This window comes from Entelurus aequoreus, linkage group LG23, assembly GCF_033978785.1.
Source record: "Entelurus aequoreus isolate RoL-2023_Sb linkage group LG23, RoL_Eaeq_v1.1, whole genome shotgun sequence".
Classification (NCBI taxonomy): domain Eukaryota; kingdom Metazoa; phylum Chordata; class Actinopteri; order Syngnathiformes; family Syngnathidae; genus Entelurus; species Entelurus aequoreus.
The window spans coordinates 6,221,045-6,244,790 of NC_084753.1; the positions used below are offsets into that span (position 1 = coordinate 6,221,045).

Genomic DNA, 23,746 nt, shown 5'->3' on the forward strand with positions numbered 1-23,746 from the left:
TTGGTGCAATATCTACATAGGTGTATAGAGGCCCATTTCCAGCAACTATCACTCCAGTGTTCTAATGGTACAATGTGTTTGCTCATTGGCTCAGAAGGCTAATTGATGATTAGAAAACCCTTGTGCAATCATGTTCACACATCTGAAAACAGTTTAGCTCGTTACAGAAGCTACAAAACTGACCTTCCTTTGAGCAGATTGAGTTTCTGGAGCATCACATTTGTGGGGTCAATTAAACGCTCAAATTGGCCAGAAAAAGAGAACTTTCATCTGAAACTCGACAGTCTATTCTTGTTCTTAGAAATGAAGGCTATTCCACAAAATTGTTTGGGTGACCCCAAACTTTTGAACGGTAGTGTAAATGTTTTGGTTATTTATTTACCAAATTTGTCCGCCCTTTGTAATTTGTAAGCAATGGCTTTATCCTTTTAACATTGGGAACACTATAATAATTCTGCCCACGTTAATCAACATTAAACTGCCTCAAGTTGTTGCTCAGATTAAATAAAATGACAAAACTTTTCTTCTACATATAAAAAGTGCAACATTAAACAGTTTCAAGTCAACACATCATGCTTAATTTATTACAGCATTTGGGAAGCCTGTAGTTGATTTATTATGTAAATGTTATATTTTTATCAACATGTGACAGCAGGGACCCTGCCATTCAAAACTAGGCTGCTGCATTACTAATGATTTATGTAACTATAGCTGAAAAAATGGTACAATAGCAATAGGAGAGACTATTCATCCCTGAACACCATGGAGTTCATGTAGGCTTAATGATGCACTTACATTATTATATCAACTATCAGAGACAGAAACTCTTCATTTAACATAACACCCTTTTTTGCTGCTTCAACACAGCTCAATCAACACAGAAAAAGGTAAAGTGAAATAACAGACAGACAGGGCTTTGCTGTCCGTAACACACACACCGCAAAATGAGCTAACGTTACGCTAAAAGCAAATTAGCCTTCACCTCAAGCCAGGACTGCAAGCGAGCTGAGCTGCCTTTTATATTTCTACAAGGTCAACGGGCTCATAGTGATGTTACTAGTAGTTGACTGGGAGGTGTTTATTATCATTTGGGGAGAGTTCGCTGCCTGATGCTTACCTGCTAAACGCTAAGCACTGACTACATGCGCTCTGAATACGCACTGCTGATTGGCTGTTACCGCTCTGAATACGCACTGCTGATTGGCTGTTACCGCTCTGTTTGTAACCAACCAGATGGTTGTGTGGGTGGGACAATGCTGGGTGCTGTGTAGAGTCCTGACAGAAACAGAGGCAGAAGGAAGCGGAGGCAGCTACTTAATATGTTCGTGTGGAAACTCGTTCGGTACACCTCCGAACCGAACCGAAACCCCCGTACCGAAACGGTTCACTACAAATACACGTACCGTTACACCCCTAGTGGATGGAGATCGTTTCAACCTCAAATATGCATCTTTGAAACTCTCCGTGTTTGTGTGGACATGGCCTAAAACACACCAATGGTTCTGATGACAGCCTCCTGCAACTGCCTCTCTTCGTGAGCTTTGATGATCTTGGTGCCGATGTTGGTGCTGCCATCGTAGGAGCCGGTCAACTCGTAGTCCACGCTCAGACGGAGCTGTCGCAGGAGAGTGTTGAACACCTCCAGCACGGTGGGGCCTGCAACAGGCACACAACAAACAGTCAATAAAGGCCAGATGAAAGTTGCTGACGCTGATAAATGTTCTGCACCTCACCTACGGAGCCACTGGCTGCAATGGCGGCCGCTTCCAGCAAAACCTCAACTATCCCAGCTCGGATGGTGGCTGAATTCTTGCTGTTGGCATCCAAATGACCAAGAAGTTGTTGTATGACCAAGTGAGAATGCTGAGACTGTCGAGTAAAAAATATACACACAATTAAAATAAATTTTTTATTAAGCAAGGAATCCTGAGCATTGATCTGATTGCATATTTAATAAATCACATTTAAAAGATTAAGTTACACAACCTTGAACACTAGTGCCCTGGCATATTATACATATTTGTGGCCTAGATGAAGCATTTTCAAGCATAAACATGGCTAAATGAAGTAGAAAATATCAAGACTATAGTAGTATTGGCCACTAAATGAGACCACCATGGCTCCTAGTCTGTACAGTATATCTTATTTTCTAATATTATGTCTTCTATATTGGATTAAATAAGTGTAAAGGTGACTATGTGGGTGTTAATTCATGTCTAGGGGCCTCTGAGAACGTTAAAACCTCTATTTAGAAGGCTGTAAACAGATTGTTTATGCTCTTGTTATTCCATTTATAATTAATTCCTACTTTGCAGAAATTCATTGACCACGGTCAGGCCTTGTAATGTGATAAGTGTCAACATGCTGTTAGTATATATGCCATGTGGCTATAGTTTATCTATTTACTAATTCTATGCTAAAAACCTACTCCTGTTACTTTTCAGTCCTGTTACTCAAATGAGTCATCTTAAACATGGGAAAATGCTAAACAGTTGCCTGAGCTGGGCCAAAACACATTTTGACTATAATACAATATGGGTCCGATCAACTAAAGGTTTGTGTGTACTAAAACACGTGCAAACTTGATAGCACACAGAAAGCTACTCAGCTAAACATGTGCGCATAAGATTGTGTCTCTTAAAGTGAGCAGAATAGTGAGCGGAATCCATTTAGCATGTCTCTCTTCATGAATATGCAGAATATATGCTGATTATCAGAACGCCCACAATACTAGGAGAAAAATATTCAAATATAATTGTTTATAAGACTGATCACTGTTCTGCAGAAGCTATTTTGTGTCTTTATTTAGTATGTCTGAAAAATACATGCAAACTGGCAGTTGTGCACACACGGCTGTGAGAAATATGGGATTGCGCAACAAAAAGACAATGGACAGAGAATCTTCTGTCCTACGAATGCTTGTCAACATACAAACCCCATTTCCATATGAGTTGGGAAATTGTGTTAGATGTAAATATAAACGGAATACAATGATTTGCAAATCCTTTTCAACCCATATTCAGTTGAATATGCTACAAAAGACAACATATTTGAGGTTCAAACTCATAAACTTTTTTTTTTTTTTTGCAAATAATAATGAACTTAGAATTTCATGGCTGCAACACGTGCCAAAGTAGTTGGGAAAGGGCATGTTCACCACTGTGTTACATGGCCTTTCCTTTTAACAACACTCAGTAAAGGTTTGGGAACTGAGGAGACACATTTTTGAAGCTTCTCAGGTGGAATTCTTTCCCATTCTTGCTTGATGTACAGCTTAAGTTGTTCAACAGTCCGGGGGTCTCCCTTGTGCTATTTTAAGCTTCACACATTTTCAATGGGAGACAGGTCTGGACTACAGGCAGGCCAGTCTAGTACCCGCACTCTTTTACTATGAAGCCACGTTGATGTAACACGTGGCTTGGCATTGTCTTGCTGAAATAAGCAGGGGCGTCCATGGTAACGTTGCTTGGATGGCAACATATGTTGCTCCAAAAGCTGTATGTACCTTTCAGCATTAATGGTGCCTTCACAGATGTGTAAGTTACCCATGTCTTGGGCACTAATACACCCCCATACCATCACACATGCTGGCTTTTCAACTTTGCGCCTATAACAATCCGGATGCTTCTTTTCCTCTTTGGTCCGGAGGACACGACGTCCACAGTTTCCAAAAACAATTTGAAATGTGGACTCGTCAGACCACAGAACACTTTTCCACTTTGTATCAGTCCATCTTAGATGAGCTCGGGCCCAGCGAAGCCGACGGCGTTTCTGGGTGTTGTTGATAAACGGTTTTCGCCTTGCATAGGAGAGTTTTAACTTGCACTTACAGATGTAGCGACCAACTGTAGTTACTGACAGTGGGTTTCTGAAGTGTTCCTGAGTCCATGTGGTGATATCCTTTACACACTGATGTCGCTTGTTGATGCAGTACAGCCTGAGGGATGGAAGGTCACGGGCTTAGCTGCTTACGTGCAGTGATTTCTCCAGATTCTCTGAACCCTTTGATGATATTACGGAGCGTAGATGGTGAAATCCCTAAATTCCTTGCAATAGCTGCTTGAGAAAGGTTTTTCTTAAACTGTTCAACAATTTGCTCACGCATTTGTTGACAAAGTGGTGACCCTCGCCCCCATCCTTGTTTCATCAATCTACTTTTATTCCCAATCATGGCACCCACCTGTTCCCAATTTGCCTGCTCACCTGTGGGATGTTCCAAATAAGTGTTTGATGAGCATTCCTCAACTTTATCAGTATTTATTGCCACCTTTCCCAACTTCTTTGTCACGTGTTGCTGGTATCAAATTCTAAAGTTAATGATTATTTGCACAAAAAAAAATGTTTATCAGTTTGAACATCAAATATGTTGTCTTTGTAGCATATTCAACTGAATATGGGTTGAAAATGATTTGCAAATCATTGTATTCCGTTTATATTTACATCTAACACAATTTCCCAACTCATATGGAAACGGGGTTTGTATATGAACTGTTAGGAATACAAATATTAGACATATTTTCTATTCAGCAATATAATTTTATAATTTCATAGATGCTAGTTGACTTAAGAGGCTGAGTAGAACAAATTAAATGGATGTGTTTCAATGGCTGATGGCGGGTTCTTTAAAATCAGTTTTTTTTTCATAAATATATTATTACAATCTATCCCCTATATGAAAAAAACATGTTTCAATATTTTCTTGCTCATTTCAGAAGCATGATTGCACTGTGGTGTTGTGATGATCCACGGCCTGCCTGCAGAGTGCATCGTCAGCGCCCTAAAAATAGTTTCTGTTGTTTAGATTGTGATTCTATTTTGCAGAAAAGGAGTTACATATTATAGATGTATGCTGCCAGTTCAATAACATCGCACACAGGTTAAAGGGCATGCTAACATGAATGTGGAGGGCACACAATGCCAGTAGTACATGCAAAAACCTCATTTAAATACGTTCTCAGTTTTAGTCTTAGTAGATCATAAGCAACACGGCCAGTAATAGCACACATTTCATATTAATATACACGCGGTTTAGCATGTGTTATTTGGATCTTGGTAGATCAGGCCCTAAATATATTATGAAATTTAGAATTTAAAAAAAGAAGTGAAGTGAAGTGAAGTGAATTATATTTATATAGCGCTTTTCTCTAGTGACTCAAAGCGCTTTTACATAGTGAAACCCAATATCTAAGTGACATTTAAACTAGAGATGTCCGAGAATATCAGCCTGCCGCTATTATCGGCCGATAAATGCTTTAAAATGTAATATCAAAAATTATCGGTATCGGTTTCAACCTCCCGAATTTCAGTGCCCCTCCCGAAAATCTCCCGGGGCAACCATTCTCCCGATTTCGACCCGGACAACATTATTGGGGGCGTGCCTTAAAGGCACTGCCTTTAGCGTCCTCTACTTTCTGCCGTCACGTCCGCTTTTCCTCCATACAAACAGCGTGCCGGCCCAGACACATAATATATGCGGCTTTTACACACACACAAGTGAATGCCATCCATACTTGGTCAACAGCCATACAGGTCACACTGAGGGTGACCGTATAAACAACTTTAACACTGTTACAAATATGCGCCACACTGTGAACCCACACCAAACAAGAATGACAAACACATTTCGGGAGAACATCCGCACCGTAACACAACATAAACACAACAGAACAAATACATACTTGGTCAACAGCCATACAGGTCACGCTGAGGGTGGCCGTATAAACAACTTTAACACTGTTACAAATATGCGCCACACTGTGAACCCACAGACAGACAAGAATGACAAACACATTTCGGGAGAACATCTGCACGGTAACACAACATAAACACAACAGAACAAATACCCAGAACCCCTTGCAGCACTAACTCTTCCGGGACGCTACAATATACACACCCGCTACCACCAAACCCCGCCCCCCCAACCACGCCCACCTCAACCCCGCCCCACCATCTCCCGAATTCGGAGGTGTCAAGGTTGGCAAGTATGTCTAGTATACTCTGGACTGAAGCTGTGTGCCTTCATTGTTTTTGTAGCTGTTGTTTTGAGGCATGTTTAAAAAAAATAAAAAATGATGCACTTTGAGAAAGTCAAAGTATAGTATTTCCCATAGTTGTAGTGGGTATTGGGATTATCTCAGGGAGAGCATGTCCCAAATTCCAAGCTGCTGTTTTGAGGCATGTTAAAAAAAATAACGCACTTAGTGACTTCAATAATAAATATGGCAGTGCCATGTTGGCACTTTTTTCCATAACTGGAGATGAAGTTGTTCTCTTATTTTGGAAAACCTTGTTTTTGATTGATTGATTGAAACTTGTATTAGTAGATTGCACAGTACAGTACATATTCCGTACAATTGACCACTAAATGGTAACACCCCAAAAAGTTTTTCAACTTGTTTAAGTCGGGGTCCACGTTAATCAATTCATGGTAAAGTTACATTGTTTAATGCATCCAGCGGGGCATCACAACAAAATTAGGCATAATAATGTGTTCATTCCACGACTGTATATATCGGTATCGGTTGATATCGGAATCGGTAATTAAGAGTTGGACAATATCGGATATCGGCAAAAAAGCCATTATCGGATATCTCTAATTTAAACCATTGTGGGTGGCACTGGGAGCAGGTGGGTGAAGTGTCTTGCCCAAGTACACAACGGCAGTGACTAGGATGGAAGCGGGGATCGAACCATCAAGTTGCTGGCACGGCCACTCTACCAACCGAGCTATACCGAGAAATATACGTTTATTTAGAGCACGGGTCACTAACGCGGTGCCCGCGGGCCTGTTCTAAAAATAGCTCAAATAGCAGCACTTACCCGTGAGCTGCCTCTATTTTTTTAATTTGATTTATTTACTAGCAAGCTGGTCTCGCTGTGCTCGACATTTTTAATTCTAAGAGAGACAAAACTCAAATAGAATTTGAAAATCCAAGAAAATATTTTAAAGACTTGGTCTTCACTTGTTTAAATAAATTCATTATTTGTTTTACTTTGCTTCTTATAACTTTCAGAAAGACAATTTTAGAGAAAAAATACAACCTTAAAAATGATTTTAGGATTTTTAAACACATATACATTTTTACCTTTTAAATTCCTTCCTCTTCTTTCCTGACAATTTAAATCAATGTTCAAGGAAATTATTTTTTTTTATTGTAAAGAATAATAAATACATTTTAATTTAATTCTTCATTTTATCTTCTGTTTTTTCGACGAAGAATATTTGTGAAATATTTCTTCAAACTTATCATGATTAAAATGCAAAAAAATTATTCTGGCAAATCTAGAAAATCTGTAGAATCAAATTTAAATCTTATTTCAAAGTCTTTTGAATTTCTTTTCAAATTTTTGTTCTGGAAAATCTAGAAGAAATAACGATTTGTCTTAGTTAGAAATATAGCTTGGTCCAATTTGTTATATATTCTAACAAAGTGCAGATTGGATTTTAACCTATTTAAAACATGTCATCCAAATTCTAAAATTAATCTTAATCAGGAAAAATTACTAATGATGTTCCATAAATTATTTTTTTAATTTTTTCAAAAAGATTCGAATTAGCTAGTTTTTCTCTTCTTTTTTTCGGTTGAATTTTGAATTTTAAAGAGTCGAAATTGAAGATAAACTATGTTTCAAAATTTAATTGTCATTTTTTTCGTGTTTTCTCCTCTTTCAAACCGTTCAATTAAGTGTAAATATCATTAATTATTAATAATAACATAGAGTTAAAGGTAAATTGAGCAAATTGGCTATTTCTGGCAATTTATTTAAGTGTGTATCAAACTGGTAGCCCTTCCCTTCGCATTAATCAGTACCCAAGAAGTAGCTCTTGGTTTCAAAAAGGTTGGTGACCCCTGCTTTAGAGAGTTACAACAAGCAAAATGGCATCAATTTAGTGATATGGCCACCAATCACCTCATTAAGCTGTGCTTCTTCCTACTCTGTTTTGGACATGGTTGTGCAAGAGAAAACGATTGGTGTTCTTCAGTGTAACTTTAACAAACAAAACCACTCTCATTACCATTTGAACTTACCTGAATGGAGTACATGATGATTTTAAAGCACCGCACGGCGAAGGTCTTTCCCTGCCATAGAGAATGATTGTCTAAATGCCTTCAGGGACACAAAAGATGAAGAAAGGCAAAGAAGAATTTAGAAATAAAATTACTCAAATAACGCAATTATTTGACACAATTTTGTATAAAATTGAGATGCATAGCAAGCAATAAAGTGACACATCATCACTAAATAGCGGTTTCATAGAGTCCTTTAAAGACACTCAAAGTCATTGCTACTGAGGAGTTGGCAGGAGTGCTGCTGTTTTACGGAGGGGAGGCAGGGACTCAGTGTGATAAATGACTTGAGCAATGAGGAGCAGACAAAAACAAGGACAGTGATGAATAGAAGAAAGCTGCTCTCGCACAGTAAACGAGGAGGATGAGGCCAACGGATATCTGAAGGAAACTGAAGCTGGGGATAATGAAATTGAAATATACTACACAACTATGGTAGCTAGAGATGGTGGCGTTTGAATTCAAATAGCAAAGACAAGGTTGTTCTTGTAGACGAAAATGTTTGTTGTGCTGGGGGAGGGGTTTGTCTTACATTAGCACAGGGGTGACAGCGTTCTTAATGTTTCCATAGGCGGCTCGTCCCAGCAGCTCCCTGAAGCAGCGCTCTGTCAGCTCCACAGGGCTTTCTTTCTCCTTGTCCGACGCCTGCAGTGGAGAGGGGGAGCGACTGGTGGCCGGGAGGGAGGAGGAAAGGCACAGCAGAGACAAGGGCAGAGAGGAGAGACATGTGGAAGATTAGCTTGATTTGGACAAACATTCTCTTATGGCACACCTTTCCTCTAAGGCAGGGGGTCGGCAATCCAAAATGTTGAAAAAGCCATATTGGAACAAAAATAAAAATTAAAAATGGTAACACTTTAGTATGGGGAACATATTCACCATTAATTAGTTGCTTATTAAAGTAACAAAGACTAAATTAGAGTTATTTGGACACTAGGGGAACATATAAGGGTTAGGGTTACTAATAGGCAATAATTCTGAGGTTATTGAGGGAAGACTCTTAGTTAATGGCTTACTGGTTGTATAATAAGGCCATGCAGAATAAGGCATTAATAAGTACTTAATAATGACTAATTAAGAGCCAATATGTTACTAATTTGCATGTTAATAAGCAACTAATTAATGGTGAATATGTTCCCCATACTAAAGTGTTACCTAAAAAATCTGTCTGGACCCGCAGAAAATGAAAAGCCTTATGTAAGTGTTATAATAAAGGCAACACGTGATCTGTCTATATTAGCTATATTAGCCTACTATCAAAGGCTGAAAGAAATCTGAAAATAAATCTTTGTGGACATAAATGTTGTATTAAAATTTTTATTCCACACATGTTTGCAACATTGGAAATCATTAGTAAAATGGAGGCTTCTCACAGGATGAGATAACTCCTGGAAATGACTGGCTTATAATGGCCAAAGGTATAGATGTGTGTGTCCATGTTTAAGGAAACGGCAGGCTGTCTTCATCTAATGGATTTATTACAATCTTCGCAAGTTGGATGACGTTTGCTGTGGTCTGGAACAGCATGGCACACAAACAACTATCAGAAAAGCAGTCAATATTACATACATATGATATGTCATGACACATGCAAATATAAATTAAATACACAGAGGACCGAAGTAAAGGATATTAAATGAGCTCAAATATACCTACAAACAAGGCATAATGATGCAATATGTACATACAGCTGGCCTAAATAGCATGTTAGCATCGATTAGCTTGCTGTCATGCACTGATCAAATATGCCTGATTAACACTCCAACAAGTCAATAATATCAACAAAGCTCACCTTTGTGCATTCACACACAGCATAAAATGTTTGGTGGACAAAATGAGGCAAAGAAGGAGTGGCATAAAACACGTCTTTCTGTGGCAGGATCGCAGAAAGTTGTACATGTAAACAAACTACAATGAGTTCAAGGATCGCTGAAATTAGTAGGACAAAACGGCGCTTGCCAAATACTCTCATCAGTGAAGCATGTTTAATATAAACAGTGGGATTTCGAACAATTAGGAAGGGTTGTGTCATGTTTGTTCTCCTACAGAAAATATATTAAAACAAAAATTTAACTTTTTTCTTCATCTTTTTCCATTTTCACACATCTCTGAAAGAGGTCCAAGGAGCCACTAGGGCGGCGCTAAAGAGCCACATGCGGGTTAAAGGCCTACTGAAAGCCACTACTAGCGACCACGCAGTCTGATAGTTTATATATCAATGATGAAATCTTAACATTGCAACACATGCCAATACGGCCGGGTTAACTTATAAAGTGCAATTTTAAAATTCCCGCCACACTTCCGGTTGAAAAACTCCTTTGGATATGATTTATGCGCGTGACGTCACAAAATCCACGGAAGTGGTTGGACCCCATCGGACACGATACAAAAACCTCTTGTTTTCTTCAACAAAATTCCACAGTATTCTGGACATCTGTGTTGGTGAATCTTTTGCAATTTGTTTAATGAACAATGGAGGCTGCAAAGAAGAACGTTGTAGGTGGGATCGATCGGTGTATTAGCGGCTAAGTACAATACTTACAGCAACACAACAAGGACTACTTACGGTACTTAGCAGAAGCCTAGCCGATGCTTGCCGCCAAACCCACGGATGAAGTCCTTCGTCGCGCAGTCGATTGCTGGAACGCGGGTGAGCACGGCTGTTGATGGGAAGATGAGGGCTGGCTGGCGTAGGTGGAGCGCTAATGTTTTTATCATAGTTCTGTGAGGTCCGGTTTCTAAGTTGCTAAATTAGCCTTAGCGTCGTTAGCAACAGCATTGTTAAGCCTTACCAGGCTGAGAATTTTTAACCGTGTATTTACATGTACATGGTTTAATAGTATTGTTGATCTTCTGTCTATCCTTCCAGTCAGGGGTTTATTTATTTTGTTTCTATCTTCATTTGAGAACGATGCTATCACGTTAGCTCAGTAGCTAAGTGTGTCACCGATGTATTGTCGTGGAGATAAAAGTCACTTTAAATGTCCATTTCGCGTTCTCGACTCTCATTTTCAAGAGGATATAGTATCCGAGGTGGTTTAAAATACAAATCCGTGATCCACAATAGAAAAAGGAGAGAGTGTGGAATCCAATGAGCCAGCTTGTACCTAAGTTACGGCCAGAGTGAAAAAAGATACGTCCATCACTGCCTCTCTAGTCTTTCACTGTAACGTTCCTCATCTACGAATCTTTCATCCTCGCTCAAATTAATGGGGTAATCGTCGCTTTGTCGCTCCGAATCTCTCTCGCTCCATTGTAAACAACGGGGAATTGTGAGGAATACTAGCTCCTGTGACGTCACGCTACTTCCGGTACAGGCAAGGCTTTTTTTATCAGCGAGCAAAAGTTGCAAACTTTATCGTCGATTTTCTCTACTAAATCCTGTCAGCAAAAATATGGCAATATCGCGAAAGGATCAAGTATGACACATAGAATGGATCTGCTATTCCCGTTTAAATTTAAAAAATTAATTTCAGTAGGCCTTTAAATACTGTGCATATTTTGCACTTTGATAAATTGTCATCATCAGCTTTTTGTCTTAATGCTGAGAAATGCTCTAAACTGAAAAATAACACAACCACTTTATAAGAAGACATTCAGTACATGCGGATGGGGAATAACAGGGAAAAAGCGCCATCTGTGAGCTTAATTAGCCTCTGCACTGACTTTCATGGCTTGTTGCTGTGTTGTCAAGCACTTGCTAAACTTGCTGTGAAGAGAAATTGAGGAGGAGCAGCAGTACGACCTCACATATTGAAGGAAGTGTGTTTGTGTCTCCAATGCCTTCTCTCACTTTTTGCTTCTATTCTTTCCACCTTTTTTCTTTTTGCTCCACTAACCCTCAGTTGTAGGCATTGACGTCAATGTAAGTTTATGGAATAGTGCCAGCACTGTGGGGCGACTCACTCTCTCTCTTCCGTCAAAGGCATGCTTTTAGGTTTTAGTCTCCTTTTATTGCACTATTTCTGTTCACCCACGGATGACAAAGATGCCGAATGACGTGCGATGGCGGATAGTTCAGCTGGGACAAATATGGCTTAACAAAAATTCAACAACATTATGACAACCGTAGATTGTGTGAGCAAAGCAGTGGGGGGGGAAGTTAATTAAGTGTGTAAGTCACATGTATTTAACTCATCCAAAGCACAGCAGTGCTTCCTATACGAATGGATTTGGTACTACCGGTTCACCCTCACTCACAAACACATCATAACGGTGGTCTGCCTGAGAATAAGAAGACTGAGCAGGAGTGTATTTATCGAGTAATCAAACCAGTCAAAAAAGATAATAGTGAAGAGTCTTTTGGGAGACTTGGACGGGAAAGCACATGACTCTTTTCAACAAGCAGCGAATGCTATCAAAAAGTACCCACAGTTTTTGACATGAACAAGTAGCGACGGAAACAAGTTAATTTCTAGTTTGAAACTTATTTGTTTTGCTTTTCATGTCATTTACTCTTGTTTTGCAACTTGGTCATGGCCAACTATGCAAATGTCCAACCCACCACCAGTGTTGGGACTAACACTGTAACGCTGTTAGTTTCGACGGTAACTATTAATCTAACACGTTATTTTTTATATTCAGTAACTCAGTTACTGTTACTACATGATGCGTTACTGCGTTATTTTTTACGTAGTATCGGCTAGAAACAGAGCAGAGCAGAGCAGCTTTATTTGTCCATTCTTAACATGTACAAGACACATAAGAACTGAAATTACATTTTCGGCACAATCCCGCTAAGAGCAGACATACGTTACAGGGAGACAAGACGGGACCGCCAACGGATCAGCCACTTAGGGCGCTCCTTAAAAGAAAAGAAGATCTGAGTGTGTTTTATTGGAGCGCTGCAGTGTCGTCCTTCCGAATGTTCTTGTGTCACAAGCCGGAGGCGCGCTATTTGTGTGTCTGGGTGTGGGTTTGGGGAGAGGGAGTGTGTCTGTGTTTACTAACAACGGAGCCGCAGTCGAGTGTCTTAAAGGCCTACTGAAAGCCACTACTACCGACCACGCAACGCAGTCTGATAGTTTATATATCAATGATGAAATCTTAACATTGCAACACATGCCAATACGGCCGGGTTAACTTATAAAGTGCAATTTTAAATTTCCCGCCACACTTCCGGTTCAAAACGCCTTTGGAGGATGACGTATGCGCGTGACGTCGCAAGGTCAACGGAAGTGTTTGGACCCTATTGGACACAATACACAGAGCTCTGTTTTCTTCGACAAAATTCCACAGTATTCTGGACATCTGTGTTGGTGAATCTTTTGCAATTTGTTTAATGAACAATGGAGGCTGCTAAGAAGAACGTTGTAGGTGGGATCGGTTTTTAGCGGCTGGCTGTAGCAACACAACAAGGAGGACTTTGTTGGATAGCAGACGCTAGCGCCGGCGACCTCACCTTGACTTCCTACGTCTCCGGGCCGCCGACCGCATCGTCGATCGCTGGAACGCAGGTGAGCACGGGTGTTGATGAGCAGATGAGGGCTGGCTGGCGTAGGTGGAGCGCTAATGTTTTTATCATAGCTCTGACGAGGTCCCGTTGCTAAGTTAGCGTCGTTAGCAACAGCATTGCCAGGCTTCGACAGGCGGCACAGCATTAACCGTGTATTTACATGTCCAGTGTTTGGTTCGGTGTCTCCTGATAGTAGTATTGTTGATCTTCTGTCTATCCTTCCAGTCAGGGATTTATTTATTTTGTTTCTATCTGCATTTGAGACAGATGCTATCACGTTAGCTCATACTAAAGAGCTTCGTCGATGTATTGTCGTGGAGATAAAAGTCACTGTGAATGTCCATTTCGCCTTCTCGACTCTCATTTTCAAGAGGATATAGTATCCGAGGTGGTTTGTAACACAAATCCGTGATCCACAATAGAAAAAGGAGAGAGTGTGGATTCCAATGAGCCAGCTTGTACCTAAGTTACGGTCAGAGCGAAAAAAGATATCTCTTGAACTGCATTCTAGTCCGTCACTCTAACGTTCCTCATCCACGAATCTTTCATCCTGCTCAAATGAATGGGGTAATCGTCGCTTTCTCGCTTCGAATATCTCTCGCTCCATTGTAAACAACGGGGAATTGTGAGCAGCACTACCGCTTGTGACGTCACGCTACTTCCGGTAGGGGCAAGGTTTTTTTTTATCAGCGAGCAAAAGTTGCGAACTTTATCGTCGATTTTCTCTACTAAATCCTTTCAGCAAAAATATGGCAATATCGCGAAATGATCAAGTATGACATAGAATGGATCTGCTATTCCCGTTTAAATAAAAAAAATTCATTTCAGTAGGCCTTTAACACTTTTTTTTTTTGTCGAGCACAAAGAAAAGAACATTTTAGTTAAATGTAAGTTGTGTCTTGGATCAAAGATCCCATCTACTGCCCAAAACAACAATTCAAATCTGCCTGGTTAGGCTTTGTGTATGTCACGTGTGCCTTCCTTAGGTGAAGCCAGGTTTACAGCTATGTTATTATGCTGTTTGTTACTTATGTATGTTATGTTGCAGCTATTTAAAATAGATTGTCAATTTGCTCTGGCCTGAAATAAATTGGCCCTCTGAAACATATCTTTGTCTTTGTGTGTTGTATGTAGACCACATTGCTTAGCAGAGTTCAGTGATGCAAATGCATGTCAAGTTGATCAACAGATTGTATTATTATCCAGTGCAATAACAGTACTGAAATGAAGGCTTAAAGGGCATTAATGGGAGCTTTAAAAAAAAAAAAAGAAGAAAAAATAAAGTAACTACCGTATTTTTCGGAGTATAAGTCGCACCGGCCGAAAATGCATAATAAAGAAGGAAAAAAACATATATAAGTCGCACTGGAGTATAAGTCGCATTTTTTGGGGAAATGTATTTGATAAAAGCCAACACCAAGAATAGACATTTGAAAGGCAATTTAAAATAAATAAAGAATAGTGAACAACGGGCTGAATAAGTGTACGTTATATGAGGCATAAATAAGCAACTGAGAAGGTGCCTGGTATGTTAACGTAACATATTATGGTAAGAGTCATTCAAATAACTATAACATATAGAACATGCTATACGTTTATCAAAGAATCTGTCACTCCTAATCGCTAAATCCCATGAAATCTTATACGTCTAGTCTCTTACGTGAAGGAGATAAATAATATGATTTGATATTTTACGCTAATGTGTTAATAATTTCACACATAAGTCGCTCCTGAGTATAAGTCGCACCCCCGGCCAAACTACGGAAAAAACTGCGACGTATAGTCCGAAAAATACGGTAGTTACTTTTCACAGTAACGCATTACTTTTTGGTGTAAGTAACTGAATTAGTAACTGAGTTACTTTTGAAATAAAGTAACTAGTAACTGTAACTAGTTACTGGTTTTCAGTAACTAACCCAACACTGCCCACCACCGCAACGGATAGATCACAGTCCTGTGGGAAACACTCCGCAGCTCACCTCTCTGTGCGCCCTCCACTCTGCAGGTTGAACAGAAGAGACGGGACGATCTTGTCCATGTGCTGAGGGTCCCAGATGTTGGCTTGGAGCTCGTCATTCACGGTCTTCCTCACCACGCCCTGCAGACCCTTGATGCCTGCCATGCGGATACTGAAAGCCACAGACACACGCACAAATAATTAATATTAATAATGAATTATACTTGTATAGCTTTTTTCTAGACATTCAAAGTGCTTTGAAGTGAGAAACCTTTATGTTTTTATTCACTCTCCATTCACGCACTTATGGTGGTGAGCTACATTTGTAGCCACAGCTGCCCTCGGTAGACCGACTGGAACGTCACTGCCAATTTGCGCCAACGGCCAGGTCTTAGACCACCACCAAACATTCATACACCAGTGTGAGTGGCACTGGGAGCAAGGTGGGTGAGGTGTCTTGCCCGAGGACACAACGGCAGTAGCAAGGATGGCGGTAGCTGGATTCGTACCAGAAGCCTAAGTTTCTGGATGACTGATCTATAATTGGAGCCATGCCGCCCTCTAATGTAAACATCATGAGACGTGTGGAACAGAATATCATGAGGGATTCATGTTTCTTGCGGTGTTATAATTATCTTCAGATGGTTTTGCTTGATGTATTCTTTAGTAGTTTGACAATAGTTCAAGATTCACCGTTTATCAAGAAAGGCAAAAACATTGGAGTAGTCCCAAGTGAACTCTAAAATAACTTACAGTGTGTGTACAAGCGATGGCAAAACATTTTTTTATTTTAACTGTAACCTAAAATACGGATTGAGGCTATAAAGTACGTTTTATCCAATTACTCGAAGAAACCAACCAATATATTACCCCATAACTAAAAGAATCTAATGTGAACGCATCAAAATACAGTGGAACCTTTATTTACAAACTTAATTGATTCTTGAACAGGGATCGTAAATTGCAAAAGTTAATGTATTGCAGCAAATTTCTCCATAAAAAAACTATGTAAACATGTATAATGGGTTCTAGCCTCCACGAGAGCTCCTGTTTTAGTAAATCTTTGTTATACTTTCAACACAATATAAATCCCCATGCAAGGGATGTAAGGATATGAAAATGTCATATTACAGTTATTGTGACCAAAATGATCACGGTTATCATTATTATCACAGTATTGTTGAATGTGCTCAAAAAGTACTCATACACACACTGATATATTTTGACCAAATTATTTTACTTTAAATAATCAAAATTAGAGATGCCCGATAATATCGGACTGCCGATATTATCGGCCGATAAATGCTTTAAAATGTAATATCGGAAATTATCGGTATCCGTTTCAAAATGATCGGTATCGGTTTCAAAAAGTCAAATGTATGACTTTTCAAAACGCCGCTGTGTACACGGACGTAGGGAGAAGTACAGAGCGCCAATAAACTTAAAGGCACTGCCTTTGCGTGCCGGCCCAGTCACATAATATCTACGGCTTTTCACACACACAAGTGAATGCGAGGCATACTTGGTCAACAGCCATACAGGTCACACTGAGGGTGGCCGTACAAACAACTTTAACACTGTTACAAATATGCGCCACACTGTGAACCCACACCAAACAAGAATGACAAACACATTTTGGGAGAACATCCGCACCGTAACACAACATAAACACAACTGAACAAATACCCAGAACCCCTTGCAGCACTAACTCTTCCGGGACGCTACAATATACACCCCCCGCTACCTCCTACCCCTCCCCCCACCTCAACCTCCTCATGCTCTCTCAGGGAGAGCATGTCCCAAATTCCAAGCTGCTGTTTTGAGGCATGTTAAAAAAAATAATGCACTTTGTGACTTCAATAATAAATATGGCAGTGCCATGTTGGCATTTTTTTCCATAACTTGAGTTGATTTATTTTGGAAAACCTTGTTACATTGTTTAATGCATCCAGCGGGGCATCACAACAAAATTAGGCATAATAATGTGTTAATTCCACGACTGTATATATCGGTATCGGTTGATAGCGGTATCGGTAATTAAGAGTTGGACAATATTGGAATATCGGATATCGGCAAAAAAGCCATTATCGAACATCTCTATAATCAAAATAAATAGACATCCTGTTAGAAACAACCCTATTTTGCATGTTTTGTGGTTTTTGTGCCTCACAGTGTCTTCGTATTTTATCTGTTTTAATGGCTAAACTTTTAGTGTTTTAAATAATAGTTTGTACTGTAGTATTCTAAGTTTCATTTGAATGAAAATCTATTGTTATAATTATTTCTGGCGAATGGTGGCGTCCTACTCTGTTCGGCAGTCTTTGAACACACTGCAAAAACACCTCCGCCTTGTTTTCTTCAAAGTCAAAACAACAACAACTATCTGAGCTGTCCTTGTATGCAGCCGCCCTGGCAACACGTGCAGACACACGGCCACTCGCCCTGTGGTACACTCAACGTTTGAAGTCACAAAACCACTTAACTTTAACGACCAGATTGCTACAAACTTGTCGATTAATCTTCTTGGAGTGCAGTGAAAGTTAACGGGTAAATGCAGTGTCGACAAGGCTGTGGATACTTCCTGAATATTTCAAGCCACTCATTGCTTGTCCACTGCTTTCTTTGGACTCAATATTGTGCTGGGAAAACTACTACAATGTTAAAAAGACAAAAATGTGCAAAAAGCAGCACTTAACACAGTAGCTAGTAGCAGCACTGCTGAGCTGAAGAACAGTGAGCATTGGAGATCGATTGCCCGCGCACAATGGCTGTGCTGCCGGGCACAAAATGGCTGTGCTGCCGGGAACACACTGGGTGGATGAATTGTTCGTACTGAGAGAAGATTCGACCACCAAAGCATTTTTTTAAAATTTGGTCCGTAGTTTTTTTTTGCATTCTCCAATAATAAAACTGAATTAGCAATCGTATTCTTGATTTTAATTGTATTCAATAATTACTAGGGCTGTGAATCTTTGGGTGTTCCACGATTCCATTCAATATCGATTCCTGGGGTCACGATTCGATTATAAATCGATTTTTTCGATTCAACGCGATTCTCGATTCAAAAACTATATTTTTCCGATTCGAAAGGATTCTCTATTCATTCAATACATAGATTTCAGCAGGATCTACCCCAGTCTGCTGACATGCAAGCAGAGTAGTAGATTTTTGTAAAAAGCTTTTATAATTGTAAAGGATAATGTTTTATCAACTGATTACAATAATGTAAATGTGTTTTAACTATTAAATGAACCAAAAATATGACTTATTTTATCTTTGTGAAAATATTGGACACAGTGTGTTGTCAAGCTTATGAGATGCGATGCAAGTGTAAGCCACTGTGACACTATTGTTCTTTTTATTTTTTTTATAAATGTCTTATGATAATGTCAACGAGGGATTTTAATCACTGCTATGTTGAAATTGTAACTAATATTGATACTGTTGTTGATAATATTCATTTTTGTTTCACTACTTTTGGTTTGTTCTGTGTGGTGTTTGTGTCTCCTCTCAATTGCTCTGTTTATTGCACTTCTGAGTGTTGCTGGGTCGGGTTTGCTTTTGGAATTGGATTGCATTGTTATGGTATTGCTGTGTATTGTTTTGTTGGATTGATTAATAAAAAAAAAAAAAAAAAATTAAATAAAAAAAATAAAATAAAATAAAATCGATTTTTGAAAAATGAGAATCGATACTGAATCGTACAACGTGAGAATGGCGATTTGAATTCAAATCGATTTTTTCCCAAACCCCTAATAATTACATCTAACATACTTACAGTTTAAGAAAATAAACCTTGTCAAAAGATATGGAACCATGTGTTATTAAAGATAAAAGAAAAATAAATACTAATCAAATATACTGCAAAAGAAGGGACTCATAAAAACTGATGAAAAATATTTTCACATACAATACTGCAGTGCTGAAATAATACACTCTAACTAAATTATTAATAAATAATCATAATAAATGTTTCTTTAAAAAACTGTTAATAAAATTAAAGTGCAAATTAAAATACAGCTTCACCACTTTAGTCATAGTTTTTGCGCTTAAGAAACTTCTCAATGACTTTAGCTCCAGACTTCTTTTGTTTGTTTGAGATAGTCATTACTGCCACAATTGGTGGAAAATTTTGGGACTCACTTGGTGCGTTCATCAGGGTCTTCGTAGCCAGAGTGGCACATCTCACTGAAGCGTGACACAAAGAAGTCGTAACTGCGGTGATAGGAGGGTGTGTCCTCCTCTATGTTGGCAAACTTAACAAACTGGGAGGAGAGAAGTAAAAACATTTGTCAATTATTCATTTTTACACTTGGCCGTGAGTTCGAGGCCAAGTGAGACCAAATGAGAGTTTATTTCATGTGATTAAACACAACTAAAACAGTCCTTAATCCCCATGGTGAACATCAGATGAATTAACGTCAAAAGTGACTGCCATAACACCTAATTAAGAGGGAAAGGAAGTGAGCAAAGGGGGGTTGGGGTGTGGGGGCGGCAAAGCGGGGTCTCCGACTGAGCCACAAAAAGACCTTATTAAAACATCCTGACATTTAGCTTCACATCACTCTCCAACTGTTGGGAGAGGTTGGTAATTACAGTACATATGGGTGAGATTACCTAATCAGAAATATCAAATGTTTGTTTGTAGTGGTTGTAAAATAAAATTAAGTGTCCTTGAGAGATTTAAGCAAAGTGAGGCCAGGACCGGTGCTGGGAATTTACTCTGCACTGCATTACTGCAGGCATTAGTGTATCAGCTGACTCCAACCGACTGAAAAATGTAAGCATGTATAAGAAGTCAGATTATAGCATTTGTATAGTATTTATGTGTTTATTGAATCTCAATCTACACAAGCCTTGCCTCGAGCTTTCAGGCCATAAAAGTTAAGAGTTAAGTGTAAAGAAACACTAACTCATGTGGTCATATGTGAAAGAGCAGACCTTCTGGACTGAGCAGCACAGTTTTAGATCGGAGGTACAGAGTGTGATAAAAACAAGCTTAAATCCTGCTGTGATAAACGGTCTAATCCGCTCCTTTCACCTCTCTTTGGCACAGATCTGCTTCAGATGAGCCAGTGCACATTATAGATAAAACAAACCTTAGTACTAGCCATACATACCGCCATTACTTGAAATCAGAACATATGGCAAAATTCCTAAAATAGCTGCGTGATGCACGGCCTTGCCCTGATTACAGAATCACGAGGGTGTGCAAGAGACTGATGCCGGGAAGATTATAAATGAGATGGTGGCGTGTCTCGTCAATCTGCGTAGATGCTTTGCCAACCTGGTCCGCAGCTAACCTCATTTCCTTTATGCGTCCTCTGCTGACCCAGCGGACAGCGCCGGGAACTGCTTCCGTCACCAGAGAACCCTCCAATCTCTAAAAGACGTCTTGTCATAATGGCCTCTCATTTTGGGAAAGTACTTCAAGCGTTGATTTAAATCATGCTATTAAATCAACTGAAATGTGCATGGTGCAGAAGTTTATCATCCACAACTTGATTAAATTGACCTCTAATTCAGTCTAGAACAAAACAAATCAATTGAATAACACTGAAAAGACACTTTAAAGGATAAAATAATCCCAACTACTCACTGAGTTGGTTCCCAGGATCTGTAGATTGGGTTTATCGGACTCCAGCAGTTTACGGACCATCTTGAGGAAGCTCTCCACAAATAAATTGATGCTCTGGCAGTGGCAGGCCATCAGCAGCTGGTCTAGGGCTTCCATGGCTATGCAAACATACCTGAAAAGAAGACACAGTTAACACCACAGGTATCATTTCTTCAAAGTGGCCAGGGAGATTGATTTACTCAGCTGCGGATTAAATCAATAAAAGTCAGTGCTCAAATGTTGAGCAGCACATAGCAGCGGTTTCTTGTTGAACGCCACCATAAACTTTGGATTTACAGATGCCATATAGCAGGGCTATTCAACTGGCAGTGCAGGGGCCAAATCACCATACCGACCCTTGAGGTCAGTTCAAAACTTGGGAGACAAACATTTTTGCAACAAATTCCTAAAAACACTAGAATGCTCCTGTTGTTATCGAGGAACTCGGACCACTGTAAACACATTGGTAGATTCTTGCATTGACATTGTAACCTTGCTCGCAAAGATAAAACACCGGGGTCCAAACTTGTGATTTACAACCGAGGCGTTCTTCAAGGCACCCCTTTAACCCTTGTGTAATGTTCATATTGTTGTTACTCAGCCAGTGTTTGTGGGTCTGATGGACCCGTTGCATTTTGTGGCTTTTAATGCCTCACAATCAAACACTTTTATGTTAAAATACTGAACAGATGTTTACCTTATCCCAATAAACATCGGTTCAGTATTTTAACATACAAGTGTTTGATTGTGAGGCATTAAAAGTTATCAACTTTTCTGTTAAAATACTGAACAGATGTTTACCTTATCCCAATAAACATCTGTTCAGTATTTTAACATAAAAGTGTTGGATTGTGAGGCATTAAAAGCCACAAAATGCAATGGGTCCATCAGACCCACAAACGCTGGCTGAGTAACAACAATATAAACGTTGTATGGAAAATGTATCTGCCAGTTACTGCATCCCACAGGGATTCTTCTTTTGTGTTTCTGCACCTGCGGTTCCCACACAAGGTTGCAACATTGTTTGTCAACACTGTCTGCTCTCATTTTCTCGCACATTTGACCCTCTGATGTTCTGTGTACCTACACTCTGTCCTCCTCCTGTCTAGGCCTGCTGTGTGTGTGTGTGTGTGAGTGTGTGTGTGTGTGTGTGTGTGTGTGTGTGGGTGGTTGCATGTGGTACACAGAACATAAATTTCCACACTTCTATTAGCCCCGGTTCCAGTGGACCTGGACATCTTATATGTAATAGAAATGTGTAGGAGGGGGTGTATGGTGTGTAGGCTATATAAATAAACATTGATTGATTGATTGATAGTCATTTAATATGTATTCTGATATATGTTCTTCACAGAAAATGAGCCAAAGTCAGTGAGTCTCAGTTTGAAAAATTAATTAACTGTATAATTTTTCTTTTAATAAAAAATGAAAACGGGTCCCACAGACCCGAACACCACACCAGGGTGTTTTTTGGCAGTTGTACATCGTTTTCGTAATGTTATTTATGTAACTAAAGTGTTGATGTAGCTTGTTTACTTCCGATTGAGTCAATAGTCATTTAACCAACTGCTTTAATGATACTAGTAGTGTTCCTCAAGATTGCATTTTAGGTCCTTTCTTATCATTTGGGCTATTCAAAACTTGTGGGACTCACATTTTTCTAGAATATTCTAGCACAAAAAACACAAGAGTGCTGTCATGGAGATGATCTTTGACTAATTTTTTTTTGCATAATGTCTTTAAAAAAAAGCAGAGCTCTCCTGTAAGTCTGACAAAATAAATGTACTAAAATTAAATGTCTACTATAGAGGCTGCTGGTTTTCTGGAATACACAAAACAAGACAAAAAGTGAAAAGAGAAGTCTGGCTATCTGGTCCTCAGCTTTCTGGAAATGTAGTCCCCAAAACAATTTAGTTGAATATCCCTGCCATAAAGACTAGCATAGATGACATCTATTGTAACACAACATGCTATTAGTCATAGCGATTATTTACAGCAGCCGAGTGGTAACACAAGGAGAAATTAAAGAGACGTCGATTTGAAATGTGGTGTTCATTTATTCAAGTGGCCTAATCAAAGTGATTTATTAGAGTGGAAGCCACAAATTAATGACATGTGGTAAATAGGATCTGTGCATGGATATTCAGCAACAATAATGAATTCAGCTACAGATTTTAAAGAGAACCTTATCAACAAATGGGATTAAAGATGTACCTAATAAATCACAAAATGTTTGCAGCATTGGACGGGACAGAAATATGTCAACTTTCTTGTGGACCTGCAAACAGACTTTGCAATGCTCACCCATATCTGTGGCGGGCTACGTCCCTTGACAGCCTTTCAGACAGGTATGCTCCGATGCGATCCAGCTTCTCTGGAGCCGACAGGGCGTAAAATGTCAGCTTCTCCATGTTGGCCTTCACCAATCCATCCTTGAGGAGCGATGAAGAAAAAGAAAACAGTCAAAAAGGGTGCATGTTTAGATACTTGTTCCCACAGATCATTTATTGGAAAAGGGAGTAGAATACCAATCTAAAATCATTCCACCACATCCTTGACCTTCTTCATTTAATCAGTTTAGTCGATGGCACAAAACAGTGTACGTAAATATTTACAGAGATAATATTTTCAGAAACCACAATAAGGCT

The 23,746-nt window shown here is 39.4% G+C and overlaps 1 protein-coding gene across 1 annotated transcript in view; it reads right to left on the reverse strand.

The window, feature by feature from the left end:
• Window positions 1–23,746, reverse strand: part of LOC133640520 (protein EFR3 homolog B) — a 96,518-nt gene that overhangs the window by 25,703 nt on the left and 47,069 nt on the right. Inside the window, exons 3-10 of the mRNA XM_062033987.1 lie at window positions 23,403–23,530; window positions 21,081–21,231; window positions 19,625–19,746; window positions 15,504–15,653; window positions 8,602–8,736; window positions 8,031–8,109; window positions 1,734–1,869; window positions 1,495–1,656 (exon numbers count right to left, since the gene is read on the reverse strand). Of these exons, the coding sequence (XP_061889971.1) occupies window positions 1,495–1,656; window positions 1,734–1,869; window positions 8,031–8,109; window positions 8,602–8,736; window positions 15,504–15,653; window positions 19,625–19,746; window positions 21,081–21,231; window positions 23,403–23,530 (1,063 nt within the window). The remainder of the gene's footprint in view (window positions 1–1,494; window positions 1,657–1,733; window positions 1,870–8,030; window positions 8,110–8,601; window positions 8,737–15,503; window positions 15,654–19,624; window positions 19,747–21,080; window positions 21,232–23,402; window positions 23,531–23,746) is intronic.